Source organism: Sorghum bicolor, chromosome 8 (genome assembly GCF_000003195.3).
Source record: "Sorghum bicolor cultivar BTx623 chromosome 8, Sorghum_bicolor_NCBIv3, whole genome shotgun sequence".
NCBI classification, from domain to species: domain Eukaryota; kingdom Viridiplantae; phylum Streptophyta; class Magnoliopsida; order Poales; family Poaceae; genus Sorghum; species Sorghum bicolor.
The window spans coordinates 23,262,035-23,278,038 of record NC_012877.2 but is presented as its reverse complement, the minus strand read 5'-3'; the positions used below and the strand labels follow the sequence as shown (position 1 = coordinate 23,278,038).

General features: G+C 44.0%; 1 protein-coding gene across 1 annotated transcript in view; it reads right to left on the bottom strand.

The window, feature by feature from the left end:
* LOC110437542 (uncharacterized mitochondrial protein AtMg00810-like) overlaps positions 1 to 1,282 on the bottom strand; it is an 86,015-nt gene extending 84,733 nt beyond the window's left edge. The window contains exons 1-2 of the mRNA XM_021466013.1: positions 1,045 to 1,282; positions 500 to 966 (exon numbers count right to left, since the gene is read on the bottom strand). Of these exons, the coding sequence (XP_021321688.1) occupies positions 500 to 966; positions 1,045 to 1,282 (705 nt within the window). The remainder of the gene's footprint in view (positions 1 to 499; positions 967 to 1,044) is intronic.

The window sequence follows — 16,004 nt, the reverse complement described above, 5'->3', positions numbered from 1 at the left end:
ATCCCCACCACTCCGCCGGATTTGCCGCCAGGGCGTACAAGCGTACATCCGTCGAACCAATCCAAGATGGCGCATAGAGCAGAATGCAGGGGCACGCGTAATCATCACCAGGCTACCAAGACGAGACGGCTCGAGGCCATGCCGGTACGGAAGCCCCGAGTAGGTCAGCGCTCCATGCTGCTATCGACTCCTATTCTGACGCCTATACATGTATCCTGGCCCTCTCCTTGGAACTATAAAAGGAGGGACTTAGGAATAGAACGGCAAGAGACCACGCTCATACGTAGTAGAGCTCCCCACTTCATACCACGCTTGTATTCACCCCTGTACGAGCACTTAGGTGCAAGATAATACAAACTCTCTCCCCCCCGCTGGACGTAGGGCCTTCTCTTGCCCGAACCAGGATAAATCTCTGTGTCTTCTTACATCACCATCCGGGAAAGGGAGCACACATACAAATTTACTCGTTGGTGTGACCCCCCGGGGGAAAAACACCGACAGACTTATTGTCCATCTTCAGTTCCACCACCTCGACATTCCTATCAAGGAGCTCAGCTAGCAGCCTTGACAGCCATAGGGCTTGAGTAGCAGCAGTGGAGGCAGCGATGTACTCAGCTTCACAGCTGGAGAGTGCCACCACCTTCTGCTTGATGGAGTGCCAGCTGACCAAGTAGTTGCCGAGGAAGAAGAGTACTCCACTCATGCTCTTGCTTGTGTCAACGTCGTCGGCGAGGTCACTGTCGGTGTAGCCAATGAAGCGGGCGCTCCTAGGGGCCTTGGTGAAGTGTAGGCTAAAGTTGAGCGTGTCGGTGATGTAGTGCAAGATACGCTTGACTGCAGCTTGATGTTCCACCGTGGGCCGCTCCATGAATCGACTGACATAGCCGACTATGAATGCCAGCTCAGGGCGGGTGCGCACCAGGTAGCGCAGGCTTCCAATGAGACACCGATAGTGCATGGGATCGACTTCAACAGCAATGATGTTCCTGCTTTATCAAAGCTGTGCTTCCATTGGAGTGTGGGCTGGATTGTAGCCATCCATACCCGCAAGCTCTAGGATTCTCTTGGCGTAGTGGGTTTGCTGAAGTGAGATCCCGGTGGTGTCCTGGTGCACTTCAACACCCAGATAGAAGTTGAGGAGGCCAAGATCACTCATGTCGAAGGTCTGCTTCATTTGTGCCTTGAAAGCCTCCACCTCTTCATCTCCAGTGCCGGTGATGATCAAATCATTGACGTAGACACCGATAAGAAGGACAGTGTGCCCACTGCCCCACCAGTACATTGCTGCTTCATGGGCGCTCTGCTGGAAACCCATCTTCTTGAGCGTTGCATCCAGCTTCCCGTTCCACGCGCAAGGCTTGCCATAGGCCATAGAGAGCCTTGCAAAGCTTGTAGACCTTCTTTTCTTCTCCGGCGACGGCGTAGCCCGGCGGCTGCTGCACATACACCTCTTCCTTGAGGTCGCCGTTGAGGAAGGCTGATTTGAAATCCATATGGTCGCCCCACCCTTCTTGAGCCACCAGCGCAAGAAGGACCCAGACGGACTCCATGCGCGCTACTAGAGCGAAGTTGTCGTCGTAGTTGATCCCTTCTTGCTGGATGAAGCCCCGTGCCACCAGCCTTGCCTTGTGCTTGATCACCGCGCCTAGCTTGTTCTTCTTGAGCTTGTAGACCCACTTCAGTGAGATGGGGCGATGACCAGGCGGGAGATGCACCAGCTCCCAGGTGTGATTCTGCTCCACTGACTTGAGATCTTGCTCCATTGCTGCTAGCCAGGCTGGGTCTTCCTTGGCCTCGGTGTAGCTAGCTGGCTCTCCGGCATGAGTCAGGTGGAGCTCGATGAAGAGGCGTGGAGGAGGCTTCGGTGTGGGTGCATCACAAAGGATGTTGCCCACCATGTGGTATTGCAACGGTTCATCATCATCGTGGTAGGCGTTGAGGTGGTCTTCATCATCCTCGTGTGGAGTGGCGAACTCCACATGGCCACCATCCTTAGTTGCAGCTGATGGAGTCGCTGGTGATGCAGAGGAAGCAGGGGCCAGGGATGGTGGCGCAGGGGAAGCAGAGTATGACAGCGCTGTTGGTGATGGTGATGATGTCCAAGTAGAGGGCCCGATTGGGGTGGCCTCACTCTGCTCGAACTCCCCTGGAGCTGGACATGGCAGCGAGGAAGCACCAGGTGCCCCTTCTTGATCTCCAGGCGTCCAGAACTCGACGGTGAACTCGCTTCCTGCTGCTGTTGAGCTTCCTGTGCCTGGGTGGACCAATCCCATCGCCGTCCTTCATCAAACACCACATCGCGGCTCACCTTCACCCTTTGCATCACTGGATCGAGGATCCGGTAGGCCTTAGCCCCTTCCGCGTAGCCAATGAAGACGCCAAGATTGCCACGGTTGTCCAGCTTCTATAGCTGGCCTAGGTCCTTGGCGTAGGCGATGCAGCGGAACACCTTAAGGTGGCCCACCGATGGCACACGTCGATGCCAGGCCTCGTAGGGGGTCTTGCCCAGCAAGCTCTTAGTCAGCGATCGATTGAGTAGATGCACCGCTGTCACGACCGCTTCTCCCTAGTACTTGGTCGGCATCCTCCTCTGCTTCAGCAGCGCACGGGTAGTGGCGACCATAGTCTGATTGCGGTGCTCGACCACATAGTTCTGCTACGGCAAGTGAGGCGCACTGAAGTGGCGTCGAACACCTTCACTGGTGTAGTAGTCCGCAAACTCGGTAACGGTGAACTCCCCACCGTTGTCAGTGCGCAGAACCTTCAGCGCGTGGCGGCTCTCCTTCTCTACTTCTAGCTTGATCTTCTTGACGGCATCAGCAGCGACATCCTTGGTGGCCAGCAAGGTGACCCACATGAAGCGCGACATGTCGTTGACCATGAGAAGGAAGTAGCGTCGGCCCCCAAGGTTGCCGGAGTCACTGGACCGCACAAGTCGCCGTGAACGAGCTCCAGGGGCCTCTCGATGCTGTACAGAGCTTGTTGAGCGAAGCCATAGCGACGCTGTTGACGGTCCTTAAGTACTGTTGATATTTGGTAACGCAATTAGAAAATGATCCGCAAGCGCACGGATATCGGTGAGCATTTCACCCGGGAGGTTTTCCGGAGTATCGTATTTATATTTTTACCACTGGGAGAAAGGGTGCATCTGACTAACCAAATCTATTGCTACTATCCCTTTAGGCTACAAAGAATGTCTCTCGATGTGAGTGATGTATAGAGAAGACTGCAACCGTAGTCTCGTTCTAACCTTGGTAAGGATGATCTACTGTTCTATTGGGGAGGCTCACGGAATCTAGACAACACAAAGGATGTTCGACCCGCACCTATAAACCTACCCGTCCTGCTAACGAGATGTGATCTGCAAAGGTAACTTGGAAATGTCACGTTCCTCGCTACTACCACGGTCCAGCTAGTCAGGGGATATCTATGAGTACCCTAGCCTAAACACCACATTTACGCTAACAAGTGATTACTCTAATACTCAACCGGAAGAGGATTAAAGTAAACTCATAAACCAAAGAACAATAAAACAAGAACTTACTAGTATTAGAAGTCGAATTACTGAAGAATCTTAGAAGCAAGCCTCGGGTTAGGAGACTTGATCCCGTTGGTACAACTCGGAGTAGACACCGACAGGCCGGCCTTCCTCCGATCCATACCTCCACTCTATCTCTCTCAATCTAGTAGAAACTAGAAGATCTATTTCTACTTTACATTGGTTGCTAAGCCTAAAAAGAAATATTATTTAGAGAAGAGGTTTTCCTTCGAGGGCACCCCTCAATCTCTATGATAATTTCTTGTCTCCTCCAGGGGCCAGAGGGGGTATCCTTATATAGTCCTCCCCTTCTATGCGTTTTTGGGTCGATGGGCGAGGTGGTACTATGTTATTCTGGATCCAATAGGTCGGTGGAACGTCGTGTGCGAAGAGAGTCCGGAACGGAGTCCAGAGGTGGGCGGGCATCCAGGTCCTCAGGGCGGGCGCCCTGGGCCTGGCCCCTTTCGGGCTCCGCTTCCTTCCCGTGGCTTCTGGAGTCTTCTAGATGGTAGAAAATTGCGCGGTGGGTTGATATCTCTATGTAATCCCGACATGTGGGCCTTTCTTCCTTATTTTCTGATAACCCCCTGCAGGAATAGACAAACACCAAAACTCGTGGAATTCTATCAGATAAAACCCTAAGTCTAGATGTTGATTTCATTTGGATCCTTTTCTTTGTTTATTTGATAATTAAATTTGATACTTAAGGACCGTCAACAAACTCCCCCAAGCTTACCTCTTGCTCGTCCCTGAGCAAGGATGAACTCAAGAGTTTCTGCAGTGGTTTCATTTCTTAGAAGTACACACGCATTTAAGCAAGATCTCATCTCTGAGTTAGAATAAACTGTTAAGACTTAAAACTTACTTACTTTACCTACACCATAGGACTTGTAACCGTCACTTCTGTCTTGAGTGGTTAAAAGATAGAACAGTCTAGTCAAGTGCCATGTCTCTTATTCTTGATCAGCTATAGCTCTAGTGTTTTTGTAGATTTTCAAATAAAACTCAGAGATTCCTTGTATGACTCTCTCATATCTCTCTTTTGTGGTATTTCTGGATCCTTACCAAGACATTGATGGTATATGCCTTCTCTCAAAGTATGTGGTATTTTTGGTATGAGGCATAGTGATATTGCCTTCTCGCTCACCCAATTCTAATAAGGTTTTGATATCTGGAGCTCATAGGTGGGAGACAGCTAATACATACTTACAAGACATTTATTGCATAGTCAAACCATGGATCCAGGGAAACAAGTCAATAAGTCAAATCAAGATGTGCATGTGTGGTGAATGAATGGTGTATGGTGATGATGATGATAATAATGGTGAAAGTCTAATTCTACTTTTGCTCTTTTGAGGGGATACATACCTTTCTTGCACTTTGAACCGTTTTGGGGAGAATGAGATGCTCTATATTTTCTTTTTCTTTCCTCTCAGGTGGGTATCTTGTACCCCTCATTCTACTGTCGGACACTTGTCCATTTTTACCTCTCGTCTCACTTTTTCTTTTCTTCGAGGTTCCGGGCACTTGCCCCTTTTTATTTCCTCGTATATTATTTATTTTTTCTTTTTTTTCTTCTTTTTTTTAGAGCACTCATCTCCTTAAATAATATAGCAAGTGGTAGTAACCAGGATAACTCGAGCATTTATTTCACAGGGAATAACAGGGATAGGATAATATTTTTTGCTATTCTCTCCCGGATTAGGAGTAGAATAATTTTTGGGTGAATGTGGAGATGGAAATGAGTGGATATATGTGGATGGTACTTCTGGAGTAGAAGTAGCATGTATGAGTGAACGTGCAAGTGAATCTTGATTTAACCACATGACAAGCTCCTAAGGGTCTACACAGCTTGACCACACTCAATGCTCATAAGCAGTGAATAATAAATGTGTGGCTCAAAGTCTAGCAAGCATGTATATATGGCTGTGGTAGGAATTTAAACTCTCATCATACAGGAACTCATCATGCAACATTTTAAAGATTTTCAAAGATAAAATTCTCCAGAATTCTAGCATCTCTAGGAACAGATAAACAGCCGCTCAACCTTCCCATATCGTATCCGTTAACAACTTAGACTTCAGATCAAGTTTTCATCCCACAAGTTTATGTCTAGAGCAAGCCTTAAATTATAACAGTTATATCTAAACTTGAGAGAGAACTTCAAATTTGCAAATTAGGCAGAGCAACTATTCATCATATCCATGCTTAAGTTTTATTAGATACAGATTAGCATAGCCACTTTATTTATTTATTAAACACACTAAGCAAAGCATAAAATCTTTATTTGGTTTTTCATAGTTATGTGTATTTATATTCTAATATAGTATAAGTATAAAGATAGATAGAAATACTTATCGAGATAAATGGGGGTGCTCTCCCCCAAGCTGAATTTTGACGTAATTTCTCTTGATGTAGCTAGCAGGTGGCAGAGGTGTGTTTGAAAGTCAGCAGTATTTTGATAGCGATTAGAATGTCCTCCGTCTGCTAGTCTTCTTGATTCTTAAATTCTGTAGAGCTCAAATAGACAACAAAGCTTGTGGAACTGATTAAGTGTTAGCATAAAAATCTAGCCTTTATCATGTTGAGACTCCTTAATAAATATTACTCCCTGTTTTTATATTTTTGTTTTTTATAGAGCAGAAAAATATTTATTTTATTTTTATGCCACCACAGTGAATGTACTTATGGGTTTTATGCCACTCGTCTACTCACATGGGGCTTACAGTTTTTTAACATTTTTATTTTCTTCTTATGATAGCATGAACCTGATTAACTAAGCAAACTATTTTAAATAATTGAAAGGAAAAGGATAGCTACCAAGTTTACCTCTTGGCAAGGCGTTCGGTGTTTTTAAGTCCTCTGAACGGGATTTTCTGTTTTTAGTCATCCTGGGATTCGCTAGGTGGCGTAGTCGGTGATTCCGGTGGCGCCTCCTCTTTGTGTATAACTATGTTCTCTTTCCACACCTGACTCGGTGCTACGGTCTCCTCAGGACAGTTCTGTTCAAGTTGTATGTCTTCAGTCCTTATCACTTCTCCTTCGTAGTCTACCCGTCTGTCCTTGATGATTCGCCTCCTCTGGTTGCGGTTGCGTTGTCTTCTTCTTGTCCTGACCTGCTTAGAATCTTCAACTATATAGTTAGAATCATTAAAGTAGTGGCGTACCTTCTCAGAGAGGAAGTGCATGTGGACTTCTCCGGTTCCAATATAGATAATGGCTTTGATAGTGTTTAGGAACGGTCTTCCAAGGATGGTGGATGGATCATACTCATCTTCTCCCATGTCAATGACCTGAAAATTGTCTGAAGCTAATGTATCTTGGTTGTAGGAGCATGGTTCCATGCAAGAGCTGATAAGTGACTGCGGCCATTATGTTGTCGTTAGATCCGGTGTCGTAGAGTGTCTTCTGAAAAGAGTATCCATTGTTTGTGCATTCGATTCTTGGAACACCAGGGTTGTCCTTCTTGACCAAGAAAGGTGACTTGAGTCGACGATCTTGACCTCCTTGAACTGCAGTGACCATCTTAGCTGACTCGGTCCACATTTGCTTGTTCCTGTTCCTCCTGTTGGTCCTCTTCCTTGGTTCATGTCGGGATTGCTCTGAAGTTTATGTAGTCTTGTTCTTGAAGGAAAATCTCCTTCTTCCCCTTGATGTAGAGACTGATCTTGGCAGCATTAGCGTAGATGACACTTCTGGTGTTTAGGAATGGCCTCCCTAAGATGATGGGTGCCCTCTCCTCAGTACTAGTCTCTATCACCATGAAGTCTGCTAGAGCATACAAGGTACCAACTCGGACGCAGAGGTTCTTCAATATTTCCTTTGGGAAACTGGGTGTTCGATCTGCAACCCTGGGCATTTTGTTGACGCTGGAGCCAAAGTCGCAGAGTGCTTCTGGGAAGTCCACCATGCCGATGGAGATCGGGATGACGGGGCGTCCTAGATCACCTCTCTGAGTAATTAGGCCTCTGTTGATTCCAACCTTGATGTTGTTGAGGACGGTTGTAGTAATAGTTGTTATTGTTGTTGATGTAGTTCACGTCCTCAAGCATCTCAGGGCAGTGATTGCCTGAGCGTCCAGTATCTCCAGTGTGTTTGTGCTCGTAGATCCTAGTTCTTCACTTGGTGGAATCTTGTGGAAGCTTTCCTTTCTTAGCGGTTGTGCATCGTGTTTGTGGCACCCTCCATGAATCATCTCTTATGAGCTACGTCTTTCTTGTGCAAATTGTTAAACTTCATGTGTCACTTTCTTCATCTCCAATGAGTTTGCATCTCTGGACTTCCCAGGTTGATATTGAAAGTTTTCCTACAGGGGTTAGTCCAACAAAATATCCCATATCTACTATAGCATACTATCGGCTCAAAAATCAACCTAGACACCATGTCTAACTTGATTTAGGAGGGCATTTTAACCTAAGCACCATGCTTAATTTAAAAATCCTTTGGAAGTAAGATCATCATTCCTAAACTAAGCACCATGCTTGATTTAAGAGATAAATGAAACTACTCCAAACCTAGACATATACTAAAGCAAATAAAGGTAGCATGAGAGCATTTATAGCGATCTATCAAGTGGAGGTGAAGTAGTGTAATTAGTACTTAACAAATTGAGCATCTCTCAAAGGTAGGGACAACCAACGTAGCAACATGGCAAAGGATGTTTTTATGTAAAGTACTCCCCCAAGCTTGAATTTTGCAAAATTCAAGTTTGGATGAATTTAATTCAATGTTGTGTGATGGTTGGTTGGACATACCTTGTGCTTGTCATTCATCCGATCTTCTTGCTCCAATCCTGGAAAGGTTAGTGACAAGAATACCCGAAGGAATATTTCTACAATTATCTTTATATGCTCAATACACAAGGCAATGTTGCAAATAATTAGAAGTGCTTGTTTTAGGACACTAAGCTTGTCCTTGGGGAACCATCAATTAACTCAACGAGATCTGCAATATTTATTATAGACATACGCGACAACCGCCCTTTTAAAGTTTTTATAAATAGAAAAGAAGAGAGGGTTGGAGATCTCAAATGTGGTAAGGATGGAGAGACAAATTGATTGGAGAGATGTTTTATATGAGCAAGGACTGGGTGAGGTATTTATGAAATAACTTCCATGCTCACTGTTGTTTCTCTCATTCTCAAACTCCAAGGATGATTCTTCATGAATGTTTAAAATTCCTCTAGGATTGTCTCTCAAGTTTGTTTTATCTATCCGTTCAATGGTGATAGCACATGGATTTTTAATGCCCTCTAGCCATTGATGTTGCTCTTCTCGATCCTCCTTCTTATGCATGGGATGTCTAGATAGATTCATAGGATTATCGAGAGGTTCAAGAGAAAGACCATAGTAGAATTTATTAAGCTCAAGGATGGGTTGGATAGCCGAATTATGGGATTGAAATGTTTGGAAATCGGCTATTGAAACTTCCTTTCCTCGTCTGGGAGATGATTCCTTCTCTATCTCTATGATTTTTCTATGAAGACTAGTACAAGAAGGATGTCCACAAATGAAGACATACCTTCCTTTACTAATAGATAAAGAAAGAAAGACTCTACCAAAGGTTATATGATTAAGACCAATGTGAAAATATCGAGAAAAAACATGGTCTTGTAGGGCTAGGTCTAAACCAGAATTTATAGAAAGATTAACAGATTCCCTAGGTGTAGCTAAAAGTGCATTATCTTTTTGATTAAAAGATAGGACCTCAGCTATAGAAAAGGGTTGGTTTTGACCTATTGCAATCAACTCCGGACACAGATCATAATTAGGGGTAGAGCATGTTGACTCCCATGGTCTATGGCTGGTCTCCGAAGGTGCAAAGAATTTAATAATAGGTATGGAATTTGAGTTATCCATAAAGATAAAAATAAAAAGATAAAAGAATAAAAGTATAAAAGTATAATACAAGATAATAGCAAGACTCAAAGTTATCTCAGCAAACCGTCTTTCTCCCCGGCAACGGCGCCAGAAATGCTTGTTGATATTTGGTAACGCAATTAGAAAATGATCCGCAAGCGCACGGATATCAGTGAGCATTTCACCCGGGAGGTTTTCCAGAGTATCGTATTTATATTTTTACCACTGGGAGAAAGGGTGCATCTGACTAACCAAATCTATTGCTACTATCCCTTTAGGCTACAAAGAATGTCTCTCGATGTGAGTGATGTATAGAGAAGACTGCAACCGTAGTCTCGTTCTAACCTTGGTAAGGATGATCTACCGTTCTATTGGGGAGGCTCACGGAATCTAGACAACACAAAGGATGTTCGACCCGCACCTATAAACCTACCCGTCCTGCTAACGAGATGTGATCTGCAAAGGTAACTCGGAAATGTCACGTTCCTCGCTACTACCACGGTCCAGCTATTCAGGAGATATCTATGAGTACCCTAGCCTAAACACCACGTTTACGCTAACAAGTGATTACTCTAATACTCAACCGGAAGAGGATTAAAGTAAACTCATAAACCAAAGAACAATAAAACAAGAACTTACTAGTATTAGAAGTCGAATTACTGAAGAATCTTAGAAGCAAGCCTCGGGTTAGGAGACTTGATCCCGTAGGTACAACTCGGAGTAGACACCGACAGGCCGGCCTTCCTCCGATCCATACCTCCACTCTATCTCTCTCAATCTAGCAGAAACTAGAAGATCTATTTCTACTTTACATTGGTTGCTAAGCCTAAAAAGAAATATTATTTAGATAAGAGGTTTTCCTTCGAGGGCACCCCTCAATCTCTATGATAATTTCATGTCTCCTCCAGGGGCCAGAGGGGGTCTCCTTATATAGTCCTCCCCTTCTATGCGTTTTTGGGTCGATAGGCGAGGTGGTATTATGTTATTCTGGATCCAATAGGTCGGTGGAACGTCGTGTGCGAAGAGAGTCCGGAACGGAGTCCAGAGGTGGGCGGGCGCCCAGGTCCTCAGGGCAGGCGCCCTGGGCCTGGCCCCTTTCGGGCTCCGCTTCCTTCCCGTGGCTTCTGGAGTCTTCTAGATGGTAGAAAATTGCGCGGTGGGTTGATATCTCTATGTAATCCCGACATGTGGGCCTTTCTTCCTTATTTTCTGATAACCCCCTGCAGAAATAGACAAACACCAAAACTCGTGGAATTCTGTCAGATAAAACCCTAAGTCTAGATGTTGATTTCATTTGGATCCTTTTCTTTGTTTATTTGATAATTAAATTTGATATTCAAGGACCGTCAACAAGTACCATATTTAATTGTCAAATAAACAAATAAAAGGATCCAAATGCAACCAACACCCAGACTTAGGGTTTTATCTGACAAAATTCCATGAGTTTTGGTGTTTGTCTATTTCTGTAGGGGGTTATCAGGAAATATGAACGAAAGGCCCACACATCGGGTTTACATAGAGATATTAACGTGTGCGCCAATTTTTTATCATTTAGAAGACTCCAGAAGCCACGGGAACGAACAGGAGGCCGAGCGAGCCCGAGGGCAGGGCACCCGCCCTCCCCCTTTGGGCGCCCGCCCTGCTACAGGAGCCAATCAGACTCTGTCTCGAGGATTATGCTCCACCGCCTTTGAGGATCAAGGAAAATCGTGCGATTAAGGTCGGTTTGATCCTACGACCCACGTTCATTTGAGGGGGCTATATAAGCTGGGCCCCTGGCCCCTGGAGGAGGCATCCCTATTCATTATTCATAGACAGAGCAAAAGCTAGGGTTTGGAGATGAGAGCTCCCCTCTCTTCTCTAAACTAGAGTAGATCTAGATACTAGCGAGATGGAGAGCGAGGGAGGATTGGATGAGAGGCCGGCCTGTTGGTTCTTCCTCCGGTTGTACTTCGCCATGATAAAGCTCTAATCAAGTTTGCTCATGGGATGACTCTGGTAATCTACTTCTATCTCACTATGCAATTACTATCCATGTGTATTCTGGTTCACAACTCTTTTGAGTACTTTTAATCTATAGGACCCTATAGGTTAGAGTTGTAGTATAGGTGTAAGCGTGGTGCTTAGACCTAGATTACTTGTGGATATCCCCTGTCTAGCCGGATCGTGTGGTAGGTCACGTAGGTGACAGCTATGTTGGTCCTCTGTAGTCCACGTCCCGTTAGCAGGACTGGTAGGGTTTATCAGCCTGTGGATAAGCATCCTTTGTGGTGTATTCTTATCATGTGGTTTGTCCCAGACATAGACATACCCCTTTGAAGTAGAGAAACCATAGTTATCCTCTCTATTCTCCTACCATCGCCCATATACTAGATTGCTCTACTCTCTATTCCCATATTATCACCCATTGTTACCTTAACTTTAATATTGTTCTTATTCAATTCTACCATATTTCCTACCTATCTATCTAGGTTAAGTTAGAGCGTAGACCAGTTCTCCCGTTTCCCTGTGGATACGATAAAACCTTTAACCGGGTAAAAGCTACAACGGTATCCATGCGCTTGCGGATTTATCTGTGTGTGTATAAATACTATAGTGTTGACGGTCCTTAAGTATCAAATTTAATTATCAAATAAACAAAGAAAAGGATCCAAACGAAATCAACATCCAGACTTAGGGTTTTATCTGACAGAATTCCACGAGTTTTGGTGTTTGTCTATTTCTGTAGGGGGTTATCAGTAAATATAGAAGAAAGGCCCACACGTCGGGATTACATAGAGATATCAACGTGCTGCGCAATTATCTTACATCTAGAAGACTCTAGAAGCCACGAGAAGGAAGCGGAGGTCAAATGGGGCCTAGCCCTAGGCGCCCGCCTAGGAGACCAGGGCGCCCGCCCCATCCTGGAGTCCAAACAGGACTCTCTTTCGGGATCAATCTCCACCGACCTAAAGGATCAAGGATAACTGTTCGATCAATGTCGGTTTGATCTGACGGCCCATATTCAGTTGGAGGGACTATAAAACCAGACCCCCTAGCCCCTAGAGGAGAGAGCCACTCAACCCTAATTCATTATTCCTCAAGGGAGAAGAAGCCTCTGATCAAGCCTAGAGCCACCACATCAATTAGACATCTAGATTAGCATAGCTACATAGGATTAGAACTAGAAGGAGTCAATCTTCGATTGGTTTCTGGATCTGTCAAGAGGATTCTTGGTAATTCTCTAATTGTTCTTCTAATTGTTCATCTTTGTTCTTCAATATTATGAATATGACTTTGTTCTACTTCAATATATTGCCTATGACTTTGCTCTACTTGTTTATATTCAAGATTATATTGTTCTTAGTCTATCATAGTTATATACTTGGCTTAGTTAGATTGGATCTATATAAATGTTTAGGATCGTATAGCGTTTATCCATCGGATCCATGGGTAAAGGATAGATATTGTGTAGGCGTGGTGCTTATACCATATTTATCTGCGATTGTACCAAATATGCGAGATTGTGGGGTAGTTCGTGATAGTGACAACTTCATTGATTCTTATATAGTCCCCCTCTCGTGTATTGGGCTGGCAGAGCAACATTATTACAGGGTAGTGATTGCTATGTTTCTCATATTCCTTGCTAATATCACTATACATGGGCGTAGTCTTGTCTCACAATGATTGCTAAGTATGCTTGCACTAACTATGATAATGCTAGACTATATAGTTGAGAATAACTTAGGAAATATTCTTGTAGTTCGTTCTAATACCATGCTAATGACTTGCTAGAATATCTAATTGAGGTGCTTATCATATTTATTATGTGGCTAAGTTATGCTGATCAGATTAATTATCTTTGTCACCATTCATTACTTTATATCCTTTATGTGACACTTACCCCTCTATGAAAGAGTTAGATAAATGTTCTCAATTATACATGCAATGATAGATACTCAATCTCATATTCTATTCTATAATCAATATTGATGGTTGCTAATCCCTTCCCAGTGGTAAAAATATAAATAACGATATCTGGAATACTTCCTGGTTAAAATGCTACATCGGTATTAATCTGTGCGCTTGTAGATCCCATTCATTATTTATTTATAAGAGCAATTGCATATTTCAATACCGCGTCTCTCATATCATGCTAGGGATGACAACTTGGCTTAAGTGGTGTGAGGGATAGGTTTGGCATTTTTGGCACCGTTATCAGAATTAGAAAACTGTCTACTTTTGGTAGTGATGTTAAGAATACCCAACAAGCATTTTTGGCGCCTTTGCCGGGGAAGGTTGATTACTAATCAACATTGGATATAGGATTTTGTGTTATCATTCGCATCACTAATATGATTGAGCTTATCAATTCTCTCATATAGTTTTACCCTGATATTTTCTTATTTTATCTTATGAAGGGGAATGTATGAATAGAAGACATCTTCTAGGAAAATTTGTTGATAATCCCAAAGCATTATTTAGAAAAACAAGAGCCAAGCTCAAGAAGAGATCATCAACACTACAGCAAGAAGCTTCATCAAATCAAGAAGATCACCGGAACTTGTCTTCAGAGTTCGAAGCCATGGCGAACAAATCAATCCGTGAGTTCTCAGCTCCCACTACGGACAACATCCACACTGGACCTGCTGCAGAGATTGATGGCAACTTTGAGCTCAAGCCTGGACTTATCAACATGGTGCAATCCAACCAGTTATGTGGGAAGGCACACGAAGATGCTAGTGCTCATCTCCAACACTTCCTGGAGATTTGCAACACATTCACCATATCATGAGTCCCCAGAGATGCTATACTACTTTGCCTCTTTCCATTCTCACTGTTAGGAAGAGCGAAGCAGTGGTTCTACGCTACAAAGGAGAAGAATACTACGTGGGCACTCTGCTCTACAAACTTTCTGGCTAAGTTCTTTCCCATGGGCAAGACCAATGCTCTTCGTGGGAAGATGACAAGTTTTCAGCAACAACATGATGAATCTGTTCCAGAAGCATGGGAGCGCTTGCAAGATTACATCCTAGAATGTCCCCATCATGGAATGGAGAGTTGGCTACTAATGTAGATGTTTTATCATGGGCTCGGCAACAGTGCCCGAGAGACCATGGATGCTGCAGCTGGAGGAGCATTCCTATCACTTACCATACCACAAGCCACAGCTCTTGTGGAGACGATGGCATCTAACCAAAGCTGGAATGAAGAAAGGACCCAGACACGCAAGAGAGGTGGAGGTATGCATCAGCTCAAGGAGGTAGACATGCTGTCTGCAAAGCTAGACTTGCTCATGAAGAAGCTCGATGATAGAGCTAGAGATAAGAAAGAAGTTATGCACATCTACGACTCTGACATGACTTGTGAGGAATGTGGAGATACTGGACACTCAGGCAATCACTGCCCTGAGATGCTTGAGGATGTGAACTACATCAACAATAACAACAACATCTACTACTACAACCGTCCTCAGCAAAATCAAGGTTGGAATCAATAAAGGCCTAACTACACAGGTAATTATCAAGGTAATAATTCTTACAACAATAACAATAATTTTCCACCTCAGAGAGAGTTAGTGTCTAATCAAGGAAAGCTAATGGATAACCTATCTAAGAAATTGGCATCTAATGATAAATTGCTAGAAAATATAAATAATAGAATGGATAATTTCTCTACTGCCATCAAGAATCAAATTAGCTTTAATAAAATGATTGAATCTCAGTTAAATCAAATAGCTGTTGTTGTTCCTACTACTAACCCCGGTATACCATCACAACCGGAAGGATTAAAATCTGCAAATCTTGTAGACATGTTTGATGCAGGTAATTGGAGTAACCCCGTCATTGAATTTACTACTTACCTTCTGCTGGTCAAGAGAGGCGATCCAGGACGCTCCGTCATCCCGATCTCCATCGGAATGGTGGACGTCCTAGAAGCACTCTGCGACTTTCGCTCTAGTGTCAACATTATACCCAGGGTACTCTATGAAAAATTCTTTACATACCCTTTATCAGAAACAACCATGTGCCTGCAGTTTGCAGATCTGACGATACGTTTTCTAAAAGGAATATTAAAGAACCTTTGTGTCTGAGTTGGTACCTTATATGCCCCAGCAGACTTCGTGGTGATAGAGACCGGTAATGATGAGAGGGCACCCATCATCTTAGGGAGGCCATTCTTAAATACCTCGGGAGCTGTCATCTATGCTAGTGCTGCCAAGATGAGTTTCTACGTCAAAGGGAGGAAGGAGACGTTTTCGTTCAAGAACAAGACTACACAAATCCCAGATCAATCCAGACGTGAATCAAGGAAGAGAACCAACAGAAGGAACAGGAACAAGCAAGTATGGACCGAGTTGGCTAAGATGGTCACTGCAGTTCATGGAGGCTAAGATCATCAACTTAAGTCACCATTTTTGACCAAGAAGGATGACCTAGGAATGCCAAGCATCTATTGCTCCATAAATGGATACAACTTCTACAAGACGACTTGCGACACCGGATCGGGCGTCAACATAATGGCCGCAGTCACCTATCGGCTCTTGTTCGGAACCATGCCTTTACAACCAACATACATTCAGCTTCAAATGGCAGATCAGACATTTCGAGAGGTTAAAGGAATAGTAA